Source organism: Leopardus geoffroyi, chromosome D4 (genome assembly GCF_018350155.1).
Source record: "Leopardus geoffroyi isolate Oge1 chromosome D4, O.geoffroyi_Oge1_pat1.0, whole genome shotgun sequence".
In the NCBI taxonomy this organism is placed as follows: Eukaryota; Metazoa; Chordata; class Mammalia; order Carnivora; family Felidae; genus Leopardus; species Leopardus geoffroyi.
The window spans coordinates 57,550,243-57,573,482 of record NC_059342.1 but is presented as its reverse complement, the minus strand read 5'-3'; the positions used below and the strand labels follow the sequence as shown (position 1 = coordinate 57,573,482).

Below are 23,240 nucleotides of genomic sequence, written 5' to 3'. Positions count from 1 at the left end.
GTTTAAGCCCCACATCAGGCTGTCTGCTCTCAGCACACAGCCCGCTTTGGGTCCTCTGTCCCCCTCTCTCTCTGCCCCTCCCCAGCTTTCTCTCTCAAAATAAATAAATAAACAAAAAAATGTCTTTGGTGAAGCAATAAAAAAATTATTAACTTTATTCCACGTAAATCCCTGAGTAACAAGTCTTCTCAATATTCCATGTGATGAATCGGGAAGCTGCACACCAAAGTACGGTGGTGTCTGGAGGAAAGCACTTACACAATCGTTTGAGTTGTGAGCTGAGCTAGCTGCTTTTCTCACAGAAGACCACACACACTTGAAAACAACCGGTGGACAAATCAGGGCTAGTGGACTTTGGTGTCAGGCAGAACTTCTCTCAAAAAGGAACAAAGTGACTCCATAATATCAGGGAAAAACCAACAGTATTTGTTGCCTAGGAATGATACAATTTGAGCTTTCAAGTAAGGATTCTGAAAACTTGGGTCTGCTACCATGAGCTTTACAGCTTTCCCTAACTTAAAACTTGGACTCTTCTGTTAAAAACAATCCTCATATTAAGGAATTTTATTTCTTTTTATAATGTATAATGAAATGTGTCAATATCCGGAACATTTGCATAGTTCAGTGAATCAGTATTTTCCAAATGACCACTGCATGATATTACATCATTCTCCCTGGGTAAACGATCCAACCACAGTGCAACACAGACCAATGGATTTTAATGTAACATAGTACAAAAAAGTTATTGATGTGGTTTCAGATTCCACATTGCAAATAACCCTTAAGAAACAACCATTTGTCCAGTTTTAAGGTAGTATTGGAGAAGAATACACATGATTACCTGAAAAGGCTAGAAATATACTACTCTCTTTTCTAGCTATATATCTGGGTGAGGCTAGATTTTCTTCATATACAGTACTTCAAATAAACCACCATATATCAATAGAAAGCACAAGTAGATTTTGAGAATCCATACATCCTCTATTAAGCCAGATATTAAAGAGATTTATAAAAAATGTAAAATAACTGCCATCCTGTCACTAATTTAGGGAAGTGAAAATAGTTTTCATTAAAAATTTTTATGTTCAAATAGAAAACTTTTGGGGGTGCATGGGGGTGTTGGTTGAGCTTCCAACTTGGATTTCAGCTCAGGTCATGATTCCAGGGTAGTGGAATCAAGCCCCGCAGCAGGCTTAAGAGTCTCTCTCTCCCTCTGCCCCTCTCCCGGCTCATGCTCTCTCTCTAAAAGAAAATACAAAAAAATTTTTAAAAATTATCATTAAAAAAAAAAAATAGAAAGATTTTGCACAGCAAAGGAAACCATCAACCAAAGGAAAAGGCAACCTACAAGGGTGCCTCGGTCAGTTGAGCACCAGACTCTTGATTTCGGCTCAGGTCAACATCTCATAGTTGTGACATGGAGCCCGCACAGAGCCTGCTTGAAATTCTCTCTCTCCCTCTCCCTCTGCCCCTCCCCTACGCACATGTGTGTGCACTCTCTCTCTCTCAAAATAAATAAATAAACAAACAAAAGGCAACCTAATGAATGGCAGAGGATATTTGCAACTGATATATCTGATAAGAGGTTAATATCCAATATATATAAAGAACTTAAACAACTCAACACCAAAAAAAATACAGTCTGATTAAAAAATGGGCAGAGGACCTAAGTAGACATTTTTTTCCAAAGAAGACATACAGATGGCCAACAGACACATGAAAAGATGCTCAACATCATTAATCATTAGGGAAATGCAAATCAAAATCACAATGAGATATCACTCCACACCAGTCAGAATGGCTAGTATCAAAAAGGTAAGAAAATAACAAGTGTTGGCAAGGATGTGGAGAAAAAGGGACCCTTGTGTACTGTTGGTGAGAATGTAAATTGGTGCAAATACTATGGAAAACAGTATGGAGTTTCCTGAAAAAAATAAAAATAGAAAAACTATATGACCCAGTAATTCCACTACTGGATAACTACCCAAAGAAAATGAAGATCCTATTTCAAAAAGATGTATGAACCCTACATTTACTGCAGCATTATTTACAACAGCCAAGATATGGAAGCAACCTAAGTATCCATCAACAGATGAACAGATAAAGATGTGATACTCTGCCATAAAAAAGAATGAGATCTTGGGTGGCTCAGTCAGTTAAGCATCTGACTCTAGATTTTGGCTTAGGTCATAATCCCAGGATCATGGGACCAAGCTTTGCATCAGGCTCTATACTGACACATGGAGCCTACTTGGGATTCTCTCTCTTCTTTCTGCCTCCCCCCAAAGCACATGTGCATACATGTGCTCTCACTCTCAAAATAAATAATAACATTGGGGCGCCTGGGTGGCTCAGTCGGTTAAGCTTCCGACTTCGGCTCAGGTCATGACCTCACGGTTTGTGAGTTCAAGTCCCACGTCGGGCTCTGTGCTGACAGCTCAGAGCCTGGAGCCTGTTTCAGATTCTGTGTCTCCCTCTCTCTCTGCCCCTCCCCTGTTCATGCTCTGTCTCTCTCTGTCTCAAAAATAAATAAACGTTAAAAACATTAAAAATAAATAAGTAAATAAATAAATAATAACATTAAAAAAAAAAAAAAGGAATGAGATCTTGCCATTTGCAACAACATGGATGGACCTAGACAGAGGGTATTATGCTAAGTGAAATAAGTCAGAGGAAGATAAATACCATTTGATTTCTCATGTATGTGGGATCTAAAAAACAGATGAACAAACAAAAAACAACAATAGACTCTTAAATACAGAGAACAAACTGGTGGTTGCCAGTGGGAAGGTGGAAGGGGATAGATGAAATAGATAAAGGGATAATATTAAGTGATACAAACTTCCAGTTATAAAATAAATGTCATGGAAATGAAAAGTAGAGCATAGGGAATATAGTCAATAATATTGTAATAACATATGGTGACAGATGGTGACTACAGTTACTGTGACAAGCTTTGAGTTGAGTGATGTATAGTTGTTGAAGCAATATGTTGTACACCTGAAACTAATATAACATCATACATTAGTTATAGTTCAATAAAAAAATGTATGCTAACAGGGTTAATCTGTAATGGGTTTACTTGTTATTTTTAATGAATTAGTATTTAAAATTTTTGTTTCCATTTTACTATGTTAAGTATTGATAGATATAATCCACTTCAACAAAAGCTTTTTGGATCTTCAAAACCCATTCTTAATTTTTAAGAATATAAGGGTTTTGGGGCACCTGGGTGGCTCAGTTGGTTAAGTGTTTGGCTCTTGATTTTGGCTCAGGTCATGATCTCACGGTTCATGAGATCAAGCCCTGTGTCAGGATTCTCTCTCTCTCTCTCTCTCAAAATAAATAAATAAACTTAAAAAAAAAAAAAAAAAAAGAATGTAAGGGGTTCTAAGGCCAAGTTTTAAAGAAAAAAAAGTTTAAGAACTGCTGCACTAAACCATGAGTCTCTTCAGATCCACACAACGTTAACAGTTTTATATACACGAAAGCTGGTGCATAAAAAATATACCCAGCAAATGTTTATTAAGTGCATACTCTTATGCCTGATGCTATGCTAGGCATTGGGGATTCAGAATTGAAAAAGATGGTCCCTGTTCTAGAGGACTCGCAAGCCAGTGGAGGAGACACACAGGTAGGTACAAGAACAATTATAACAGGAACTATGAGGGGAATTACAGGAGCCTACACAAAGAACATACATCTATTAGGTGGAGGGAATGAGAGGGGCAGTGGCCAGGGAGGGGTTCCCAGAAAAGCTATCATTTGAACTGAGTATTTAAGGCCACAAAAATCAGCCAACGGAAGAGAATTTTAGAAGGAACAGAATGCATAAAAGGTGGAAGTTTTAAGAAAAGTATGATCATTTCCAGGTCCTGCATGTAGTTCAGTATGAATGCAGCATGAAGTATATAAGTCTGTGAATTGGGGGTGAGGTTGGGAATTAGAGATGAGGCAGAGAGGTAGGCAAGGGCCAAAACGAAGGACCTTATATACCATATTAAGAAATGTGGATTTTCATCCTCAAAGGAGGGAGGGAATAGGGAGGGGTTTTGGAGCATTTTAGGATCTTACTCGCATCAACTTTGGTAACAATGTCGAGGTTCAGCTGAATGAATATATGCATTGGGGAACCAGGACTGAGACCCCAAAAGACACAGGAAGGAGGTACTCTAAGGAGCTACCCAAGGCAACCCCCTGAGACTTGGAGGAACCTCATGTGTAGGAAGTAGAATCCACAGGAATAAGTGGAAGTGGGAAGTGAGGAACAGGGGAGCGCTTGGTAACTCCCTGGGGTTTAGCACTGGCTACTGGGAGGGTGGAGGTGTCTTCCTTGAGTCTGGGGAGAACAAGGAGATGGTTGGAAGGAACACTGCGAAGGTCAGATTTGTTCCACTCGTAGCAGGCAGGCAGCTAGGCAAATCTAAACACATTTCCGCACCCCCTCCCCCGCGGCCCTGGCCCGGGGCCCACGGTTCCCACGGTTCCCACCCCCACCAGCAAATCCAAGCCTCCCACCCTTCTGCCCCGGGGGAGCTAGGCATAGAGCTCCCACCTAATTTCCTCCGCTTGGTCACCCCTTCCCCCTCCGCCGAACCGGCTCTCCACTTCCTCCCCCCCACCCCCACCCCCACCGAGGAAAAACGAAAACAAACAGTCCTGCGCCCCGCACCTCACACTTTCCGACCCCAGGACCCGGCTGCTCCCGGAGCAGCTTCTAGCGGCCTCGGTGGGAGGAAGCATCTCACCCCCGACTCCCCGACTCCGGGGGCTCAGTAACTCTTTCCCTCGCCCTCCGCCTTCCCCGTCCCAGCCCGGCCCCGCCTCCCCACGGGGAAACAGCCCAAAAAAGGGCAGAAAAGAAATTTTGGCGTAAAGTTGGCCTGCAAGAGGAGACGGGAGAGTCCGCTGGGAGAAGGGGAGGGGAGGCAGGGCGCGCGGGGCCACCACTGAGAGAGGAAAGCGGGGTGGGGTGGCGGAGGGGAGGGCGAGAGGAGGGGGCCGGAGGGCCGCGTCCTGGGGATGGGGGCGGGGAGCGCGCCGGGTCCCGCTGGAGCCGCGGGGAAAATATGCGGGGCACGTTGGGGGGCAGGGCGGGCGGGGCGCGGAGCCGGGTACCTAGCCGCCCCGTCACGGTAGAGGAGGGGCCCTGGCTCCACCGGCTCGGGCTGGACGGGGAAGCTAGGGGAAGAGAGGTCAGGCCCGCCCTCGGGGGCAACAAACTGGGCCTCATTCCGCACTGGACCGGGGCTCTGGACTCCCCTCCTGGCTCAGTTTCCCCAAGTCCCTGGTGAAACTCACCGTTGTCACTACCACGTCGGTAACGCAGACCCAGAGTCTGGGACTCAGGGTAAACTGAGGTACTCGAACCACGGAGGAGCCCCGCCTCCCAAGAGACATTTAATCCAGGGGGATTTACAGGAAACTTCTAAATTAAGGGCAGCGGCTGCTGCAGCTGAGGGGGGCACGCGGGACCCAGCGCCCGCGCAGCTGCCGTGAGCTCACGCCCCGAAATAGCCCCAGGGGCCCCAGTTGCAGCTGCCACTGGGTCGGGCTGTCACTCAGAGTAAGAGCAGAGCCCCCAGCCCGAGGGTCCCCTCCCCTCCGCAGGGCTGGGGTTTTTCCAGCCGACCGTCTTAGCTGTTTTACCTTCCGACGGCTGGGGGCGGGGGGAGGGGCCTCGAGGGGGGCGGTCCCGAGGGGGTGGGCACAGGGGGCGGCCGCGCCCCCACTCACCGGGGTGTGCTTCTGCCCCTACAAGGTTTGGGCCGCGGTGGGGGAGGGTCCCGGCCCCCGGCTCCGCCCGGTCCCTCCCCGCCTTTTAGGCGCCCGCCCGGCTGGGACATCCCAGTCCCGCTTGGTCCTCCTCGCCGGCCACCCGTGCGCCCAGTTCGTCCAGTCCGCACTGTCTGCCCGTCGGCCCGCCCCCCACCGCAGCCATGGACGCGATCAAGAAGAAGATGCAGATGCTAAAGCTGGACAAGGAGAATGCCATCGACCGCGCCGAGCAGGCCGAGGCCGACAAGAAGCAGGCTGAGGACCGCTGCAAGCAGGTGGGGGCACCAGACCCAGTGCAACCCCCTCCTCCCCAACGAGGGAGGGGTAGGCCCTGTGCACCCAGCCTGAGGCCTGCTGTCCCAGGCTCTTGTGTCCAGTGGGGGGGGGGGGGGGGGGGGGAAGGGGGGGGAGGGAGGGTAGACCTTCACAGTACCCTCAGGGACCTAGCCAGAGCCACACATAATCTCTCATCCACCATACCTGGGGAGCTGCAATCCCCCAGTTTCCACACCTGCCCCCTGCACATCAATGATGTGCCCAGCTCCTCGGGGCTGGAAGCTTTCTCTCTACCCTCACCAGGTCCCTTTAACAGCCCTGACTACACTGTCCCTCCTCTGCTATCCTGCTTCCTCCCTGACAGCCTCTAAATATCTTCTTGTACCCCCCCTCGCACACACCCCTGCCTCCTTCCTGGGTCCCTGGCCTGACTAACCAAGGCCTCTCTCTCCCAGCTGGAGGAGGAGCAGCAGGCCCTCCAGAAGAAGCTGAAGGGGACAGAGGATGAGGTGGAAAAGTATTCTGAGTCTGTGAAGGACGCCCAGGAGAAACTGGAGCAGGCTGAGAAGAAGGCCACCGATGTGAGTGTGGACCTGTGGTAGGGTGGGAGAGTGCACTGGGAGGGGTCCCAGACCTGGGGATGAAAGAAGGAGGGGACCTAGACATCCCCAGCACCAGGACAGAAATTGTTTCCTCTCAGAAACCCAGGCTAGGACAAGCTTGCACAAACAATCTAAGGCAGCGGGTAAATCAAAACCACCTACCACTTCCCCTAGAGGACACAGCCTTGTAACTCCATTTGGTTCCAGTTCTTAGAATGTACAGTGATCAAGCAGTGAGTCATCCTGGGGGGCGGGTGGTACAAGAATTTACCATCTATCTTATTAATCCTCTAGATGGAAATGGGAGAAGAGGCTGCAACTCCATGTGCGTGTGTGGGGTGTAGCTGTGGATACTGTTGGGCAGGAGGAGGGAGAGGAATCCAGAGATGGGGCCTGACTTGAGTTACACCCCCGGGGGGCCATTAGAAATTCCCTGGCTTTGACCTCTGGCTCCAGCAGCCCTCCTGTGCACTGGAGCCCAGCTCAGGTTCTAATGACCCCTCATTTACCCTCATTAAGCTGTCAGCCTTGAGACCAAGCCAGGCCACAGGGCAGAGGGACAGGGCTACAAATGCCAAGGCAACCACCTTAGCAGGTCCGGTTCACTCAGATTTCTCTGCCCACCCCACACCCACTAACTAGACTTCTCTGCTTTCTGCCATTCTCAACCCCCACCTTGGTGTTGGAGAATGGCCATATGACTTTGGATATGGTACTTGAACCATTCTCTGCCTCAATTTCCCCACTTGCCTTCTATCGAGGATTAAGATGAGCCTATGGTTGGAGTTATGGAAGGATTAGAAAAAGCATGTCTGAACATCTGAGATCCGAGATGACATTACTGTTTATATTGACCATTATCCATGTTCCCCAACCCACACCCCCTGCCCCTCGGCCCCAAGGTTGGTTTCTCTGACCTCTAGGCTTGGTTTTGGTTCTCCATCAGCCCTGGCACTTGGGAGGGAACTGACCTGCAGCTGCTAGCAAAGACAACCCTGGGCATCTGACGCTCTATAAATAACTAAGGCCCGGTGCAGCTGGAGGCAGGACTGGAAACCCAAGGAGCTGGGTGGGGGCTGGAGGGGAGGGGAGGACAGGGACAGAGCTGGGGATGCAGGGAAGCAGTGCCAGGAGCTGATAGCAAACACTGTCCAAACTTAATGTATGACCTTGAACACAGCACTTCACTTACACGGTGCCTCAGTTTCTCCTTTCTCTCTTCACATTTATCCAGTGGGGACAGTAGTGCCTGTCCTGTGGTTGGAGAGCAGCATCCATAACTGGAAAGAGCTTGAAAAGCAGAAAATGGCAAATATCAGTCCTGTGATGAGGACCCCAGGACTTCCCAGACTCTTCAGAATCATTTGTCACTCCACTATCACGAAGAGAGTTTTCCTTTTATAGAGTTCATCTCTCTCTAGAGTAGACCCCTAATGTCCCCCAGAGTCATTCTTCCCAACCCCCAGTGCTGTCCCCAGAATCCTTCCACACTGAGTCATCTGGCCCCCTGCCCGTGAGGGCCTTTGTCACTCTAGGTGGCCTCCAGCACCTGGAGGACAAGCTACTACTTTCTATATATGGTGCTGTGTTTCCCCTGCTGCAGGTTACCTCCCAGGACCAGTTTTCTACCCACTCTGCCCCCAGGACTGCCACCCATCCCTTCCTTCTTTCACTTCTTCCCCTACACTGGCCCTTTCTCCTTTCCAATCTTAAATCTCATGGTCCCTATGATAAGTTTCTGAGGGAGAGACAGGAACAACCTAACATTTATGGAGTGTGGACTCTGCAGGCAATGTGCTCAAGTGCTTTCTACATATTATTTTACTATTTCCTGAACTTGGCTTATCATCAGAATCACTTAGAAGCTTAAAAAAAAAAAAAAAATCTTTTTTTTTTTAAAAAGATTTCCAAGCTCCTGCTCTGGAGATCTCATTTCAGTGGATTGAGCCTGGAGCTAGCGAGCCTGTTTAGTTTTCTAAACCTCCCACGTGATCCTGTTGATTGAGTCATTATGTCAGAACAGCCTACAGAGGAGGAACTGCTTGCATCAACTCAGATTTAAAAAGGAGGAGGGGCACCTGGATGGCTCAGTCCATTGAGCAACCCACTCTTGATTTCGGCTCAGGTCATGATCTTGTGGTTCGTGAGTTTTAACCCCACATCAGGCTCTGCGCTGACAGTGCAGAGCTAGCTTGGGATTCACTCTCCCTCTCTCTCTGCCCCTACCCCTCTCTCAAAATAAATAAAGTTAAAAAAGAGGCATCTGAGGCCTAGAGAAACTAAGTAAGTTGCTCAAGGTCATACAAGTGCTAAATGGCTGAGGGTAGCTCACAATGGTCTGACTCATAGCCCGTGCTCTTAACACCAAACTGTACTGCTTCTCTCATTTTTCTTTTTGGGGGCCCTTCTTGCTCTGACCTCATTTTCTCAAGGTATCATTTTCAATGGACCATCCCCCAAAAAACCTCCATGGTTTTGCCTCTGTATTGCAGATCAGGGGATGAGTATGTGTCACTCACACAGCCTTTGGCAAGAAGCCCCTTCTTATAGGCATGGATGTCCCATAGAGGCCTGGCTAGCCTCCTGAGCCCCTCACTGGGAGACTGACTGGCAGCCAGTGACATCAGGGATCTTGACTCTGTGATTGGCTATTTTTAGCAATGGTGAGGCCTGGTTGGCCTGATGTGTCCCCACCCTCTTACCTGGGCCAGGCTTTGCTGTGGAGGAATCCCAGCTCCTCTGACCTGGTCCCAGCACTTATACTGCTTTCAGTGGGTACAGAAAGACCTGCAGATAACCATTGGGAGACTAATTATGCACCGTGTTAGAAGAGGCCCTGAAGCAGGGGAGTGGAGCCTGTTAAGAAATGCATGTTTTGGGCCTCAATAGACCCTAGACGAAGATAGCTGGTTAGGGGGAAGAACGGGTGGAAAGTCTGGGAGCCAGGAAACAGATTCTTTCTAACAAGAATCTTACTATCCTCTGAAACCTCTCTGATCCTCATTCAAGGTAGACAAAGCCCCCTCTGACCTCTGGCCTTTACCCCACAGGCTGAGGCAGATGTGGCCTCCCTGAACCGCCGCATTCAGCTGGTAGAGGAGGAGCTGGACCGGGCACAGGAGCGCCTGGCTACAGCCCTGCAAAAGCTGGAGGAGGCTGAGAAGGCAGCTGATGAGAGTGAGAGGTGAGCAGGGGGACTCCCAAGGGGTGGGCTGGGGAGGGTCTGGGAGCCGGTCTCTGCTGGTCTTGACACCACTTCCGCCCCTCTCCCTGCCATTCAGAGGAATGAAGGTCATTGAAAACCGAGCCATGAAGGATGAGGAAAAGATGGAACTGCAGGAGATGCAGCTGAAGGAGGCCAAGCACATCGCCGAGGATTCAGACCGCAAATATGAGGAGGTGACAGCCCTGTCCCACTTTCTTCTCCCCCCCAAACCCCAGATACTCCCCGTAACTCACCCAGGCTCTGCTCCTTCTCTCCCTCATCCCCCAGGTGGCCAGGAAGCTGGTGATCCTGGAAGGAGAGCTGGAGCGCTCAGAAGAAAGAGCCGAGGTGGCTGAGAGGTAAGGGTACCCTGGGCGGCAAGTGAAACTCGGCCTGGTCCCGTGGCTGTGGGGCACTCTGGACAGTGGGAGGCAGTTTCCCAGGCTTGGGGCCATAGGGACAGGTCCTGTCCTCTGACCCCTAACTGCTGCCCCCAGCCGAGCCAGGCAGCTGGAGGAGGAGCTCCGAACCATGGACCAGGCCCTCAAGTCCCTGATGGCCTCAGAGGAGGAGGTAGTGACCTCTCTGGACCTTTCTGGGCAATGGTGCCTTCTCTCAGCTCACCTTTCCCCTGATCTCAGGCTGTTCTCTCACCTGCTGGGGGTCGGGAAGAGCCTGGGGCCTTCAAGTTCTGCTCACTGTCACTCTCACAACTTTGCTCTTCTCTTCTCTCCTCCACCCTTCCCCAACTGTGCCGTCTTCACTGCCTCCCACACTATGCCCTCACACCCTCCCCCTGCCACACACCCCCTGCAGTAAATGTGGGGACCTAGAGGAAGAGCTGAAAATTGTTACCAACAACTTGAAATCCCTGGAAGCCCAAGCGGACAAGGTAGAGGGGGGTAGAGGGGCAGTGAGGATGGGGTCCTGCAGGGGAGGGAGGCGATGGGCCCAGGCAGGGAGGGGCTGGGTGTTCCCTGGAGACAAGATCAGGAGCAGCCTGTGGACTCGGTGGAGCGAAGGATTTGTGGAGGCGATCTACTAATGGCGTGTATATGTCCCTAAAAGTATTCCACCAAAGAAGATAAATATGAAGAGGAGATCAAACTGCTGGAGGAGAAGCTAAAAGAGGTGAGAGTCTTAGGGCACCTGGTGACTCAGTCGGTTGAGCATCCGACTCTTGATTTTTGGCTCAGGCCACGATCTCGCAGTTGGTGTCGGGCTCCATACTGACAACGTGGAGCCTGGTTGGGATTTTCTCTCTCCCCCTCTCTCTCTCTGCCCCTCCCCTGCTCACTCGAGTGCACACATGCTCTCTCTCTCTCTCTCTCTCTGTCTCAAAATAAATAAATAAACTTAAAAATAATAATAAAGTAAAAGAGGTGAGAGTCCTTCCAGTCCCCACTGTCCCTTCAAGCCCCCCATCCCCTCCAGAGACAGCCTGTGGCAGGGACTTTGGAAAAAGGGATGGAAGAGGAGGTTGACTTAAGTGAAAGTATCTGGGAGGCCTAATCTTTGTCATTCTCCCGTCTTACCTCAACTTCCAGGCTGAGACCCGAGCAGAGTTTGCCGAGAGGTCTGTGGCAAAGTTGGAGAAGACCATTGATGACCTGGAAGGTAAAAGGGATACTCCCCTGTATCCAAAGCTTTTTAAGCAGGTCACACTCCCCATGACTATCAGTCTGTCCCTTATTTTCCCATCCCATAATACTTGCCACGGATAAATTAGTGTTGGATCACCTGGGATTCCACCAGCTCCCAGGGTGTGACCCGCCATCCGAGGAGTTGTACCTGGTTGCAGTGTGTCAACTCCAGTGCTCCTCAAACATGAGTGTGCATGAAAACACCTCGGAGAATTTTTAAAACACAGCATCCTGGGTCCTAATCCAAAGTAGTTGCTGACTTTGGGCTGGAGAATTTGTATATCTAACAAGCTCCCCGGCAATGCCAATGCTGCTGGTCCTCAGACCACACTTTGAGTAGCACTGACCTAGACAATCCTGTCTCCAAGTGCAACATAATAGAGCTGTGTCATAGAGACTTATTAAATATGGAGAGATTTGGTTTAATATCTAGGTTTTCACGACATTAATAGGAAATACTGTTTTAAGCTAGATTTAGTGAAAACGAACATCTGGGTATTTGCTAGTCTGTGACTATTTCTCATTAGTATCAAGAATGTTGTGCCTAAACTGCATTTTCTTTTTATTCTATAATAACCATTTCACCTTCATAATTCCCACTTCTCATGCTTCCAGGCTTTCAGGCAAGCCTCAATTTTATCTCCAACTTTAGGACCTTAGACCCTTCTGGCTCCAGCACCCTCCCCCTGAATCAAGCATTCCTGCTTATTCAAAGCACTGTACCCCCATGTCCCTGGGGGAGGTAGGAGCTCCAAGGGGAAGAACCAGTTTGGGCTACAGAGAAAAACAAGAGAGACAGGGATACAGAGAGGGGAGGAGGGAGCCCTGATGGCTGTCCAGCTTGTTCTCCAGCCTGTTTCTCTCACTCCATCTTTGTCTACCTCTCTCTGATTCTTGTTCTCTTTCCATTACCCTCTCTCCTTCCTTTCCTCTTTCCCTCCATTCCCTCTTCCCACACTCCCACCTGGTCCCCCTCCCCATGATCCCCCCCCCCCCCAGACGAAGTCTATGCACAGAAGATGAAGTACAAGGCCATCAGTGAGGAGCTGGACAACGCACTCAACGACATCACCTCCCTCTGAGCCCCACGCCAGTGTGGCCCCCTCAGCCCCTCTTCTCCTCTCCTTTCCACTCTCTTTGTGGGGAGGGGGCAGTCAGGAGGAACAAAGTTGTCAGCATCGCACAGCCAGGCTGGGCGCAGCCTCGGAGAAGCCCCACCACACCTGCCGCCCACCCTGGCACTTGCTTCACCCTTCTATCCAACCACTCACTCCACCCTCCAGCCTCTACCTCTTTCTGCTGCTTAATAAACTCAACTTGGTCTCCATGCTGTCTTCCTGCCCTCCAGAGAGCACTTCTATCATCCCCACAGAAACCCTGGCTCTTACAGACACCCCCAATCTTGTGCCCCCTCCTCCCCTGCTGAGCTCACCCACAAAACACTGTGGCCCATGCCAGAACCCCCTCCACATGGCACCCTCAGTCTGTCACCATGTCACTGCTGCATGTGGGCATGCATAACCCCATCAGTCACCATGAGCCCTCTAGTGCCTCTGACAGACATGCTCTTCGGCAGACCCAGGTCTGTCACTAACCTCCAAGCATTCAGCTGCAGTTCTGGGATTTAAGGGAATGACTGGAAGGGAAGTGGGTGGGGAGGTGCCGAGGAAGCGCAAGAAGGTTGTGAAAGGTCTGGCTGGGGTAAAGTTTGGAAAAATGTCGGATGCCAACAACATGGGGCTTTCCCTGCAGGTCTGTTTTCTGCCTCAAGTCTATGTCTGTCTGGTCCTTCCTTTTCTGGTTCAGTCTTTGTCTTTCCTTCCATTTCTAACACTCTTAAACCTTTTAAAGAAGGAGGGCAAATTAGTTCATGACTCAAGCCTTCCCATCCCACCCCATGACCCTGAAGCCTTGAGTCCACGTCCGTCTTGGTTAGTCCATCCATTTGCCCTTGGCACCGGGTCCTCAGACCTCTAAGTGCTTATGTCTTCCTATGCCTCCAACCCACACCAAGTCTGTTTGTCTCTCCCCATGTGTCCCTGCCCTTCCCCCCCCCATCTCCCCCCATGTGTCCCTGCCCTTCCTCACGTGCTGCTTCCCCTCACAGAGACCTTGGCCAGCGCCAAGGAGGAGAACGTGGAGATTCACCAGACTCTCGACCAGACCCTGCTGGAACTCAACAACCTGTGAGGGCTGGCTCTGCCCCCCAGCGGGGCGATAGTTGCTGTCCCAACTCAATAAAATGGATGTTACCTGCGTCACAGGGCCCTTTAAACCTTTCTTTGGTGTTGGCGATGGTGGTAGTTTCCCAAAGTGGAAAAGGCTAAGAGAATGCCTGAGGGGAGCAATGGAGTTGGAAGGCCCCCTGACTGAACAGGGCCTGAGTCCAAGCTCTACACTAGGACTTCCTTTTCAAAGGGAGCCAAGGGGTGGGGGCACCGGGCTCATTGAGGAGGGTTATGAAGAGGCTGTGTGAAGCAGAGAGGCCCCACAGGGCTTGGGGGGAACATCCTGGCCCTACTACCCGCAGGGCAAAGGAGCCCGCTGTCTGCAGCACTGCCCCATTCCAGCAGGCTGCTGGGCCAGACAACACAATCTGAAGGCAAAACTGCAAAGCTACACAGATTTATTTGAGCAGGGTTAAAGACCAAAAGCCTCACTATGATTTTAAGCCTAGAGGCTAAGCCTGCCCTGCCCCCCAGACACATGCACTGCTGCATGTGTGCGCACACACGGCCATTCTATTTCAGTCACTTCCACCCCCTTTCTGATAACATCTGTGGTAGGCAGACAATGCCCCCCACCAAAGATGTCCACACCCTCATCCTGTGAAATATGGCCTCACACAGGAAAAGAAATTTTGTGATTAAGGTAAGGATTTTGAAATTGGGAGAGTATCCTAGGTTATCTGGGTAGGCCCAATGTAATCACAAAGGTTCTTATAAGAAGGAGGCAAGGTCAATGGCAGTTAGAAGAGATGTGACAGTGGAAGCATGAGGCTAGAGTGATAAAGAGGAAGGGGCCACAAGCCAAGGAATGTTTGGCTTCTAGAACCTGAAAAAGGAAACCCTCCCCTCAAAGTGTCCAGAAGGAACCTGCCCTTATACCTTGACTTCAGCCTATAAGATTCATTTTGGACTTCTGACCTCCAGAACTCTAAGAAGATAAATTTGCATTACCATAAAGTGTGGTAATTTGTTAAAGGCAGCAATAGAAAATGAATACACCACCCTGATTTAGAGAACAAAGCTGCCTTCCATATATTTTATTAGAAACTTTTATTTAAAAAAATATTTGGACCTTAAAAAGGAAGTGATGTAAAGGGTAGGACAGGACAGTCTCCAGCTCCCCTTCAGATTCTTCTGGCTGGCTTCTCTGCACATTCTCCAAGTTCCAAGGACTCTAGGCAACAGTCTCGGTGACCTCTGCTGGGTGGTAGCTAACATTCCCTTTGGTCCCACTTCGGAGTCTACACAAAACAAAAGCCTAGTCAGAAAACTGCCCCTCCAGATGAACTCATTTGCACACAAAAGTACATGAAACTTCTGGACTCCAGCCAGGGAGGTGGGGCAGTGCCTGAGGAAGAAGGGCGCAAGGAAGCGGGTAGGTATACCTCTGCTGCCTTCTCATTTGCACAAGGAAGGCGATGCAGGTGACGGCAAAGAGGAGGCCAAAAACCAAGGCCAGGATGTCACCTGGAGGGAGAGGAGAGGCCGCCTCAGAGTGAAGAGTCTAGGATTCAGCCCGCTTCAGTATATTCCCCCTCTGCCCCCCAGGTTTTTCAGCTGCCCTCAGTGTCTCAGAATCCAGAAGAAGCCCTCAAAGGGATGGGGGTAGATACACAAGAACAAGTAAGATAAACACCTTTTTTACCTAAAAGCAAGTAAAAGAGGTTGTTTGGGAAGGAGGATGCTAGATTTCTGGGGCTTCTTTCTAACCAACTTTTGCCCTGGGGACAACAGAGGAGCCCCCGCCCTTGATCTGACCCTCTTTCTTATTGGGGTTGGAGGTCTATTCTGCAGAAAAGGAGAAGGGGTACAGGTGGCCCTAGCCCCTGAGGCTGAACAGTGCCAAGGGGTCAGGAGCCAGAGAAGGGGCACAGACTCACCAGCAGCAAGGCAGGGATTCTGGTGGACTGAAGAGAAAAAGGAGACATTAGAACCAGGGGCTGTGACTACCAATGACAGACACAGGCACAAAGGAAGACACATGGGACGATGAGGGACCTGTGGCCAGGGGGGACATGGCAATATGGGTCACCACCAAGCTGCACCTGGCTCAATGGTCCTGGGGCTGCTCTCTACTCCAGCCGGGAAGGAGGCCTCGATCATTCGCCCATTCAACGGCTGCGTCTCTCGGAAGTTCATCTGTAGCCGAGCATCATCAGGTCCCCACAGGGAGGCAGAGAGGGTGTGGAGCTAGGGAGGTCAGTAGACAGGGGGGTGGGCTCATGACAAGAAAAGGAAACGTTCACAGGCCTACTCACAGCCAGCACCTCAGGGCTTCAACCCCTTTGTCCCCTCTTCCCCCATAAGGCCCCCTCATCTCCTTATGCATCTTGATCTCATCCTTATACCTCTTTCCCCCACATCCCCTATGTCACCACCATGCCCCAGCCCCACCTGCTTAGCACTCAGCCTCACTGTCTGGTTGAACACAGTCCAGATGACCCCCTGGGCACAGGGGGGTGTGGTTAGAGACCCCTCATAGCGGAAGTAGCGGCTGAGGTCAGAGGGCAGCAGTGCAGATACATCCAGTCCTGGGACCCAAGTCTCTGAGTCTGCGGAGAGGACCTGTGCTGGAGTCCCACCTAGATTTCTCCCCTCCAAAGCTTTTGGGTGCAGGGATATAGTTTCATCTCCCAGAAGCCAAGCGGAGGCAAGTTCCTGAGAGCACTTCTTCACCAGGTGTGTCCCTTCCCATAACTCAGCACAAGACATAACTCAGAAAAAGATAAAGGGCTGAGGGGCCTCCCAGAGTGAAAGAAGCGCTCCTTAGGTGCTCCTTCTGACTCTTCACTCTTACTTTGCATACTATGACAACATGCTGGACTACAGGTTTAAGCCCAAAATGAACGAAAAGGGAAAGTGAGCTGAAGAACTTAGATGTTTGAAACTATAAAAAACAGACACAAAAACTCAAAAAGCACAGTTCCTTCTAGTTTAGTAAAATCTAAGGTCCAGTAGTGAGGTTTAAAATGACCCAGAGTGGCTGAGAAGGGAAAGATTTCTAACAAAAGTACAAATTTAAGGTATTTGATGCTTGTGAAGGAGAACTAGACAGTTCTCAGAAAACTTTTAGCTCCCCAGACTCAACCTCTTAAGTTCCAAATGCTATTTTATTTTTGCAGTCTTTTGTTTTGTTGTTTTGGCTCTTATTTTGTTTTTTGTTTGATTTTGGGTTGCTGGGTTGTTTTATTTTGTTTTACCATAAAGCCTGTGGGTAGCAGTATGCTTGCGCCTGTTAACCTCTTCTCAGCTTCACAGTTATTGTCAACACCATAGTCAGTCAGCTCACATGTCGCTTCCCTGCCTGTGGGAGGGGGACCATCTCCATCCTCTCACCTGAGGCTCCCCAAAGGTAACTCTTCATGAACAAGAGTACTGAGGGTAGTGGCCCGACTAACAAACTGACCTTCCTCAGCGATTTCTTCCAAATGTGACAGCAACTGCTCATAGGCGCTGTTTTCTTCTGGGCCCTCCTGGGAAATAACAGTACAAGACAAGCTCTTACAGGTATCTAGGGCCGTGGCTAGAGGCCTGAAGATGAGGTAGGCTTCCCTTAGCCCTCCTCCACTTCTCAGTTCTGAGAATGCTGGGGAACACAAAATCTTATGTATTACTACTCATTTTACTTCCACTTTGCAAACTAACCTAATATGCTTGGTGGGCTGGTTTTCAATGGCAAATTGGAAGAGGAGGAAGATAGGCCACTTTACTAGGATAGAAGGCTCTCAGTGACCTGGATCCTACTACCTTTACCAGTCTCATTGAGCCCACCTCCATGGTCTCCCCACAGAAAACCATAATAACCTTTGTATTCTCATTACCTCTGCATTCACCTTAATAATTCATGTGTTTGACTTTTGTAGCAAGGACATGCTATTTCAGAGGCACTTTTCTGAACTTTGTGCTGTCAGGGTGGCATTAAGTAGTCAGTTAGGCAGTGACTGAGCCTAGAAGGTACCTCACCATCCCTCCACTATACTAGTCTCTTCTAATCACTGTGTATGTAGCCTTGATCACTACAGATCCAAAGAGGTCACTAAATGTTTCTTTAGGCTTTATCGCATTTCACAAAGTGGAAATTAAAGGAGTAAGCAAGAAATCACTCTTCCTGGTGTCCTGTCCATTCCACCTGCCATTCCCTGAGTGGGCCATATTCTTAGTCCACATATACTGTTGGCTCTGTGTGGAATATCTCATTTTCTTTCCCACTAGTGAAGGCTTCCAAGTTTCACCTCCTCTGTTAAGTTTTCCCTGGCCACCTCTCTTACTATGTGTCCTTTGTATATGTCTATCATTTCAGCCTCTCCCACTGGTGGTGGACTCCTTAGAGACCAGGAACCACAGTTTCTGACTCCTTGGTGTGGCTCAACTCCCGGCTTACAGTGGGTAGGTGTTGAATGAATTAATCAGTGAGTGAATGAGGACTGCCGGGGGCCGGGGTGAGTATGCTAGGATGGGGTGTCTGGGGTCAAGATACACTGAGCTCTGGGGTACGGGGAAGCAGGGAATAGGGGTGTCCAGGGCTGGTACCTGCAGAAAGGCGGCCAGCACGGCTAGTCCCCCCGGGCGCCCCAAGGCCTCATCAACTTTGGCAAATGCAGTGCTGAGGTGAACCACGTGGATCTGGAGAGGAACAGAGGGTAGGAGTGGACAAGATACCCCGCCCAGCGCCCCCCTTCGCCTCTCCGCTGCGCGCTCACCTCGGCAGGGAAACGGTGGCCGTCAACCGTGTGCTCCGAGCCCGGGCGACCCGCAGCCCCCCAGTGCAGATGCAACTGCAGGGCCCGGTACTCCCGCCCGGGACCCAGAGCCATTTCCAGCCCCGGAGGCAGGGTCAGTTGCACTACGAGGGAAGAGCCCAGTGAGCCGGGAGAGCCAGCCTACCTGGGAGGGCCAGCCAAACCCCTTAGCACAGCCCCCACCCGCCTTCTATTATAGGCCAGGTTGCATCCCCAGATAGCCTCCGCCCCTTCCCGGAGGCTCCCCTCACCGGTGTGGCCATTGTTGCGCAGGCGCAGTTCTGGGAGAGGCGGGAGCTCAAAGCCTAGGAGTTCCAGGGGTTGCAGGGCGGGGCAAAATGCGGCGAGCTCCGGGCGGATATCTACCGGCGATTGGAAGCGGCCTGCGCAGGCTGGGGACACCTGGGGCCAGGGCGGGTCGGCTGGAATGAGAGAGTGTGGACTGGAAGTCTAGTGACAAGACCAGGAACTGTTAGGGAAGCAGGGTAGAAAAAGTGAGGGGGTGGAGTGAGAAAGAACCGGGCGGGAAATAGAAATCAGGGATGTGGACCGACACAGGCAGCGGGCGGCGGTGTTGGGGACTCGCAGTCGTAGATGCAATGAGTGGGACGCACAGGACCAATGTTCGGGGATAGCTGGGGGTTCAGATCAGCAGAGCAGGATGCCCAGGTTGGGTCTGTGCAGGGGGTAGGTGTCTCACCTCCATAGCGCCAATGACTGTGGTCATCTCCTGCATAAATGACAAGGATGAAAAGCCTTTCTTTAAGCCCAGTCCCTCCCCAGCGTCCAGCATGAGGTGGGTCCCCCTCACTAGTAGGGGTTCTCCAACTCAGATGCCTTACAAAGGCATAGCAGGTAAGGCAAATGCCTTAAGTGGCTAGGTATAAAGCACAACAGATTGCAAACAAACATAACACCATAGCTTGGTAGCCCAACGATCCTACTGGCCCCAGAGATACTAGTTTGCAATCACTGTCTTAGAGTCTCTAAAGTGGGCCAGGGCCTCAGTCTCCAGGCCCAAGTCAGTCGACCCTCTCCCCTTTCTCCCTGTGTCCAACTCCCTTCCCAAAGTTCCTGGGTTCTGAGTCAAAATAGCAGGATCCTCTACTTGCTATTCCTTCTTCCTCCTAGGTCTCAGTTTCTTCAGAGGAGGAAAGATGGTGGGGTAGCAGAGAAAGAGCAGGAAGGGTCTGTAGAGATCACCTCATCTGCAGTCTACAGACCCTTCCTGCTCTTCCTCTGCTACCCCACCCCCATCTTTCCTCCTCCCTCATATTCTTATTTCTCTTATGTCTTCTCTCTTTCCACATTCCTCAACTTTCTCCTCCCCAACCATACTCTTTCTTCTTTCTCATCTCTTTCTGTTTCATCTCCTATCTATGCTTTTTTTGTCTCCATTCATCCCCTTCTAGCTCTGAAAGGGGGAAGGGTCTGGTGGCATGAGATCCCCCAAGGATGGAAAAAGCTACTGTCAGAGTATAGGTTCCTCCCCTTCCCTGAATAATCCCTGCCTGGGTTGGGGTTTAGTGGGGGGAGGAAAACCTCCTGGAACCTAGATTTGGAGGGCTGTTGACCACTTACCTTTGTTGTGCCTGTGGGCATTATTCTGGGAGCCTGGAGTATCCCTGGGTACCTCAACAGTAGGTAGATCCTCTAACTTCAGAGAGTTCTCTTCTCCTGGTTCAGTCTTCATTCCAGATGGGTCCTCTCCAGGTGGGTCCCCCTCTCCAGGTGGATCCTCCTCTCCAGGTGGATCCTCTTCACTGGGTGGGTTCTCCCCATCCAGTTGATCATCTTCCCCAGATGAATCTCCTCCCAACCCAGGTGACCCCTGCATCCGGGACAGGCTCTGGGGATGGGCAGGCACCAGGAGCAGCAGTAACAGCAGCAGTTGCACAGTAGGGCCCCGGGAAGGGGCCGGGATCCACAGAGGGAGCCAGGGACTAGGGCACAGGGGAGCCATGCGGCTGACTGTGGGGTGTCCCAGACACAGTGTGTACGGGCTGTACGTGCATCGGAAACAGGAGCTGGGTGGGGGAGGAGCAAGCCTGGAGGGGAGCAGGCTGACTCACAGAGGGCCCTTTTGTAGAGATGGAGCCAAAGTCCCGTAGGTCTGCCTGGCCCTATGCCCCTTCCCCGATACCAAAGCCTGGGTGGGGGTGGAGTGAGGGGCAGGTATGTGCACAGGCAGGAGGTTATCGGGGTCACAGGCTCAGCCTGGAACCCAAGGCACCACCTGGCACAGGCTCCCCCTGGCACCGCCCAGCTGCTTACCAGCCAGCCTCAGCTAACCCTGGCCTGCTTCCCAGCCCCAGGCAGAGAGGGGGAAAGACAGGGAGCTGGGGCCCCCACAGCTTCTGGCTAAGAGGGGAAGCAGCCCATGTATATCTCCCTGGCCCAGACAAGGAGCAGGTAAAGGGGTAGGACAAGCTGCTGGGGAGGCCTGGGGTGCGTGGACAGATAGGCAGGCTAATCTGAATATAAATGGAAAACTGAATATATGTAGGAGAGGGACTCTGATGGGCTTAAACTAATTTATTTATCATATTACACCTCTGCTCAAAAACCTTCATTGGCTTCCATCTGTCCACCTTCTTCTTCTAGTTGACTTCCAAGTCCCATCAAAATCTTACCCAAGAAGCCTTTCCATTTTATCTCCTACTACTCTCCCTCATACTCCATTCAAATTAAACCATTCATTTCCACCCCACCCCCCAGACTTTTGACCACCTTTGTTCATCTAGTGTCACTCTTATATTTAACAGTTATTTAGCATCCACTATGTCCAGTACTGGCCTATGGACTAAAGGTACAGAAATGAATAAAACACAGTGTCTGTCCTAAGGAGCTCACTGTCTAGTGAGTGAGGGCAAACACTATCACAATATTCAGGGGAGAGAGATCAATTTTGCCTCAGAAAGTAATACAGGAGTAGGCAAAATTTGATCAGGACTTTGAAGAAGTAGAAATTCAATTACTAAAAACAACGGGGAGAGTGGTATTCTGTGCAAAGAAAAGGCATCAAATATCTTGTGCAAGAGAATGACAGAATCCAAGTCTCATACTAGGTTGTGTTGATGGCTAGTGTGCAACATGGATTGGAAGGGAAGAGTGGGTGCAAGGAGATGAAAAGTAAAAGGACCCCAAGACTTGGGGTTCCCAGTCTGCCTACTCATTTGAGAAACATTTATTGAGACTCCTCCAATTCTCCAGGGACCATTCTAAGCCCTAGGGATACAGCATTGAACTAGAGAACAGCTTCTACTGTTCTGTAGGTCACATTCTTTTTTTTTTTTTTTTTTTTTTTCTTTCTGTAGCTCACATTCTAATAAGGTTTCTATGGCTTCAACAAACCAGAAGAGAGTCAGGCCATCTCAGGAAGTTCGTATCTGGGGCTACCATTCAGTACGTATGTACCAGTTTGGTTGTATGGATTAGAGAAATATATTGAAGTATTTCTAACCCTGTTGAGAACTAGCCCCTAGCTTCCGGGTGCTCTGCTACCTCACTTCTTCCTGGGGACTCTAATGATCTCTTATCTAAAGAGGTAATGCCTGGAACAGCAGAGGCCCAAGGACCCCATTTGAATGTCCCAACCAGCTTCTAGTACATGAATCAGTACTTGTGTACCCACTACCCTGTTAAATAGTTTTACTCTCTCGTCTGTATACCTTCTGTGGTTCAAGACTCAGCTCAAAGGCCACCTCCTCCACTCTATACCACAGGAAGAGATTTCTGGTGCCTCTGAACCACCCCGGTTCTTTGCCTGCCCTTGCTAATTACCTTGCCCACCATCCAATTTATATTATGGTGATTTATTACATTTTATCTGGTCTAATAGCCTTGAGTTCCATAAGGGCAGGGTCCAGTATTTGATTAAGTCTTTTATTCACTAACCATTATTGAACATTTTTCTCTCTGCAGATCACCTTGCCAGGACTTGAGAAAAACCAAATTGACTAAGACGCCTTCCCTGCCCTCAGGGAGCTCATTGTCAATGACTTGTGTTTGTCAAACCACAACTGTTCCAAGAGCATGACATTGCATTTTTATAGCACCCCAAATTATCTGCCTTGTCAGACTGTCAGACTGTATACCAAAACTTGCACAGCTGAACAACTGCTGTCCTCCAAGGAGGTGGTCAGCCTAGCAATCTAGGTTGCTATTTCTGGAGCCAAATTGAGAGCCATCTACAGAAATCTGATCCAGTGTGTAATGTGGAAGGTCAGCTCATTGTCTGGGTTAGCTGTGATGTCAGCACCTTGGTTAGACACTGACACATGGAAGATACATGTTAGTATCTGAATTGGATGGACCTAAACAAGAGAATGTGGTAATGACTTATCTAGTTGAAGTGGAGAAGGTCATGGGAAGCACAGAGGACAGAAGCACCATGTTAACTGGTCTCGAGTCTGTATGTGTGATCTTTCTCTCACATCCATTCCAGCTTTACTTCATTTTCCCTCTTTCCAAATGTTCTTCATATTTCCATTGTTTTCCTTTCTAGGTCTCTGTCAGGATCCCCTGGTACACTGCTCTGCAGTGCTGTATATAATTACACACATCTCCCTACCATCTCAGTTGCTTTTGGCCAGTTGCTTTTGGCCAGCCTAGATCTGCATCTATGTGCAGGTCTCTCTCTGTTTTGGTGTTTTATTTTTTTGTTTTTTAAAATGTTAATTTATTTTTGAGAGAGCATAAGCGGGGGAGGGGCAGAGAGAGGTGGACAGAAGATCTGAAGTGGGCTCTGTGCTGACAGGCTGACAGCA

General features: G+C 50.0%; 2 protein-coding genes and 1 long non-coding RNA gene across 8 annotated transcripts; 1 reads left to right on the top strand and 2 right to left on the bottom strand.

The window, feature by feature from the left end:
* Positions 1–129: 129 nt before the first annotated feature.
* On the bottom strand, positions 130–10,224 carry LOC123593566. The gene is made up of 4 exons (XR_006710381.1): positions 10,116–10,224; positions 9,359–9,443; positions 7,849–7,946; positions 130–433 (listed from the first exon to the last, which is right to left on the bottom strand). It is a non-coding gene; the product is annotated as an uncharacterized LOC123593566 (long non-coding RNA).
* TPM2 (tropomyosin 2) lies at positions 5,697–13,765 on the top strand. Of its 4 annotated transcripts, none has more exons than XM_045469632.1 (9): positions 5,697–6,053; positions 6,510–6,635; positions 9,707–9,840; positions 9,938–10,055; positions 10,150–10,220; positions 10,359–10,434; positions 10,930–10,992; positions 11,409–11,478; positions 13,612–13,765. In XM_045469632.1, the coding sequence occupies exons 1-9, from the start codon at positions 5,940–5,942 to the stop codon at positions 13,692–13,694; spliced, it is 855 nt and encodes a 284-aa protein (XP_045325588.1). In that variant the 5' UTR covers positions 5,697–5,939; the 3' UTR covers positions 13,695–13,765. The 4 variants fall into 4 exon arrangements, with proteins under 4 accessions (XP_045325588.1, XP_045325587.1, XP_045325586.1 ...); XM_045469631.1 differs by lacking the exon at positions 13,612–13,765 and adding an exon at positions 12,504–12,831 and having other exon boundaries at positions 5,740–6,053; XM_045469630.1 differs by lacking the exon at positions 10,359–10,434 and adding an exon at positions 10,678–10,753 and having other exon boundaries at positions 5,788–6,053.
* A 989-nt stretch (positions 13,766–14,754) lies between these two features.
* On the bottom strand, positions 14,755–20,671 carry CA9 (carbonic anhydrase 9). 3 transcript variants are annotated; one of them, XM_045469620.1, is made up of 11 exons: positions 20,053–20,665; positions 19,172–19,201; positions 18,723–18,893; positions 18,433–18,575; positions 18,263–18,355; positions 17,139–17,205; positions 16,127–16,284; positions 15,778–15,922; positions 15,613–15,639; positions 15,118–15,199; positions 14,755–14,973 (listed from the first exon to the last, which is right to left on the bottom strand). In XM_045469620.1, exons 1-11 carry the CDS (start codon positions 20,432–20,434, stop codon positions 14,907–14,909), a joined length of 1,365 nt encoding a protein of 454 aa, XP_045325576.1. In that variant the 5' UTR covers positions 20,435–20,665; the 3' UTR covers positions 14,755–14,906. The 3 variants fall into 3 exon arrangements, with proteins under 3 accessions (XP_045325576.1, XP_045325575.1, XP_045325577.1); XM_045469619.1 differs by lacking the exon at positions 15,118–15,199 and having other exon boundaries at positions 20,053–20,668; XM_045469621.1 differs by lacking the exons at positions 15,118–15,199; positions 16,127–16,284; positions 17,139–17,205 and having other exon boundaries at positions 20,053–20,671.
* Positions 20,672–23,240: the final 2,569 nt, after the last annotated feature.

Coding starts and splice junctions, on each gene's coding strand:
- TPM2 (XM_045469632.1), top strand. CDS start 5,940: ATGGACGCGATCAAGAAGAAGATGCAGATGCTAAAGCTGGACAAGGAG. Junction 10,056..10,149: donor CAGACCGCAAATATGAGGAG/GTGACAGCCCTG, acceptor CTCATCCCCCAG/GTGGCCAGGAAGCTGGTGAT. Junction 10,221..10,358: donor AGAGCCGAGGTGGCTGAGAG/GTAAGGGTACCC, acceptor TGCTGCCCCCAG/CCGAGCCAGGCAGCTGGAGG.
- CA9 (XM_045469619.1), bottom strand. CDS start 20,434: ATGGCTCCCCTGTGCCCTAGTCCCTGGCTCCCTCTGTGGATCCCGGCC. Junction 17,206..18,262: donor TGCTGGCCGCCTTTCTGCAG/GTACCAGCCCTG, acceptor GTTATTTCCCAG/GAGGGCCCAGAAGAAAACAG. Junction 15,640..15,777: donor CCCCAGGACCATTGAGCCAG/GTGCAGCTTGGT, acceptor TTTTCTCTTCAG/TCCACCAGAATCCCTGCCTT.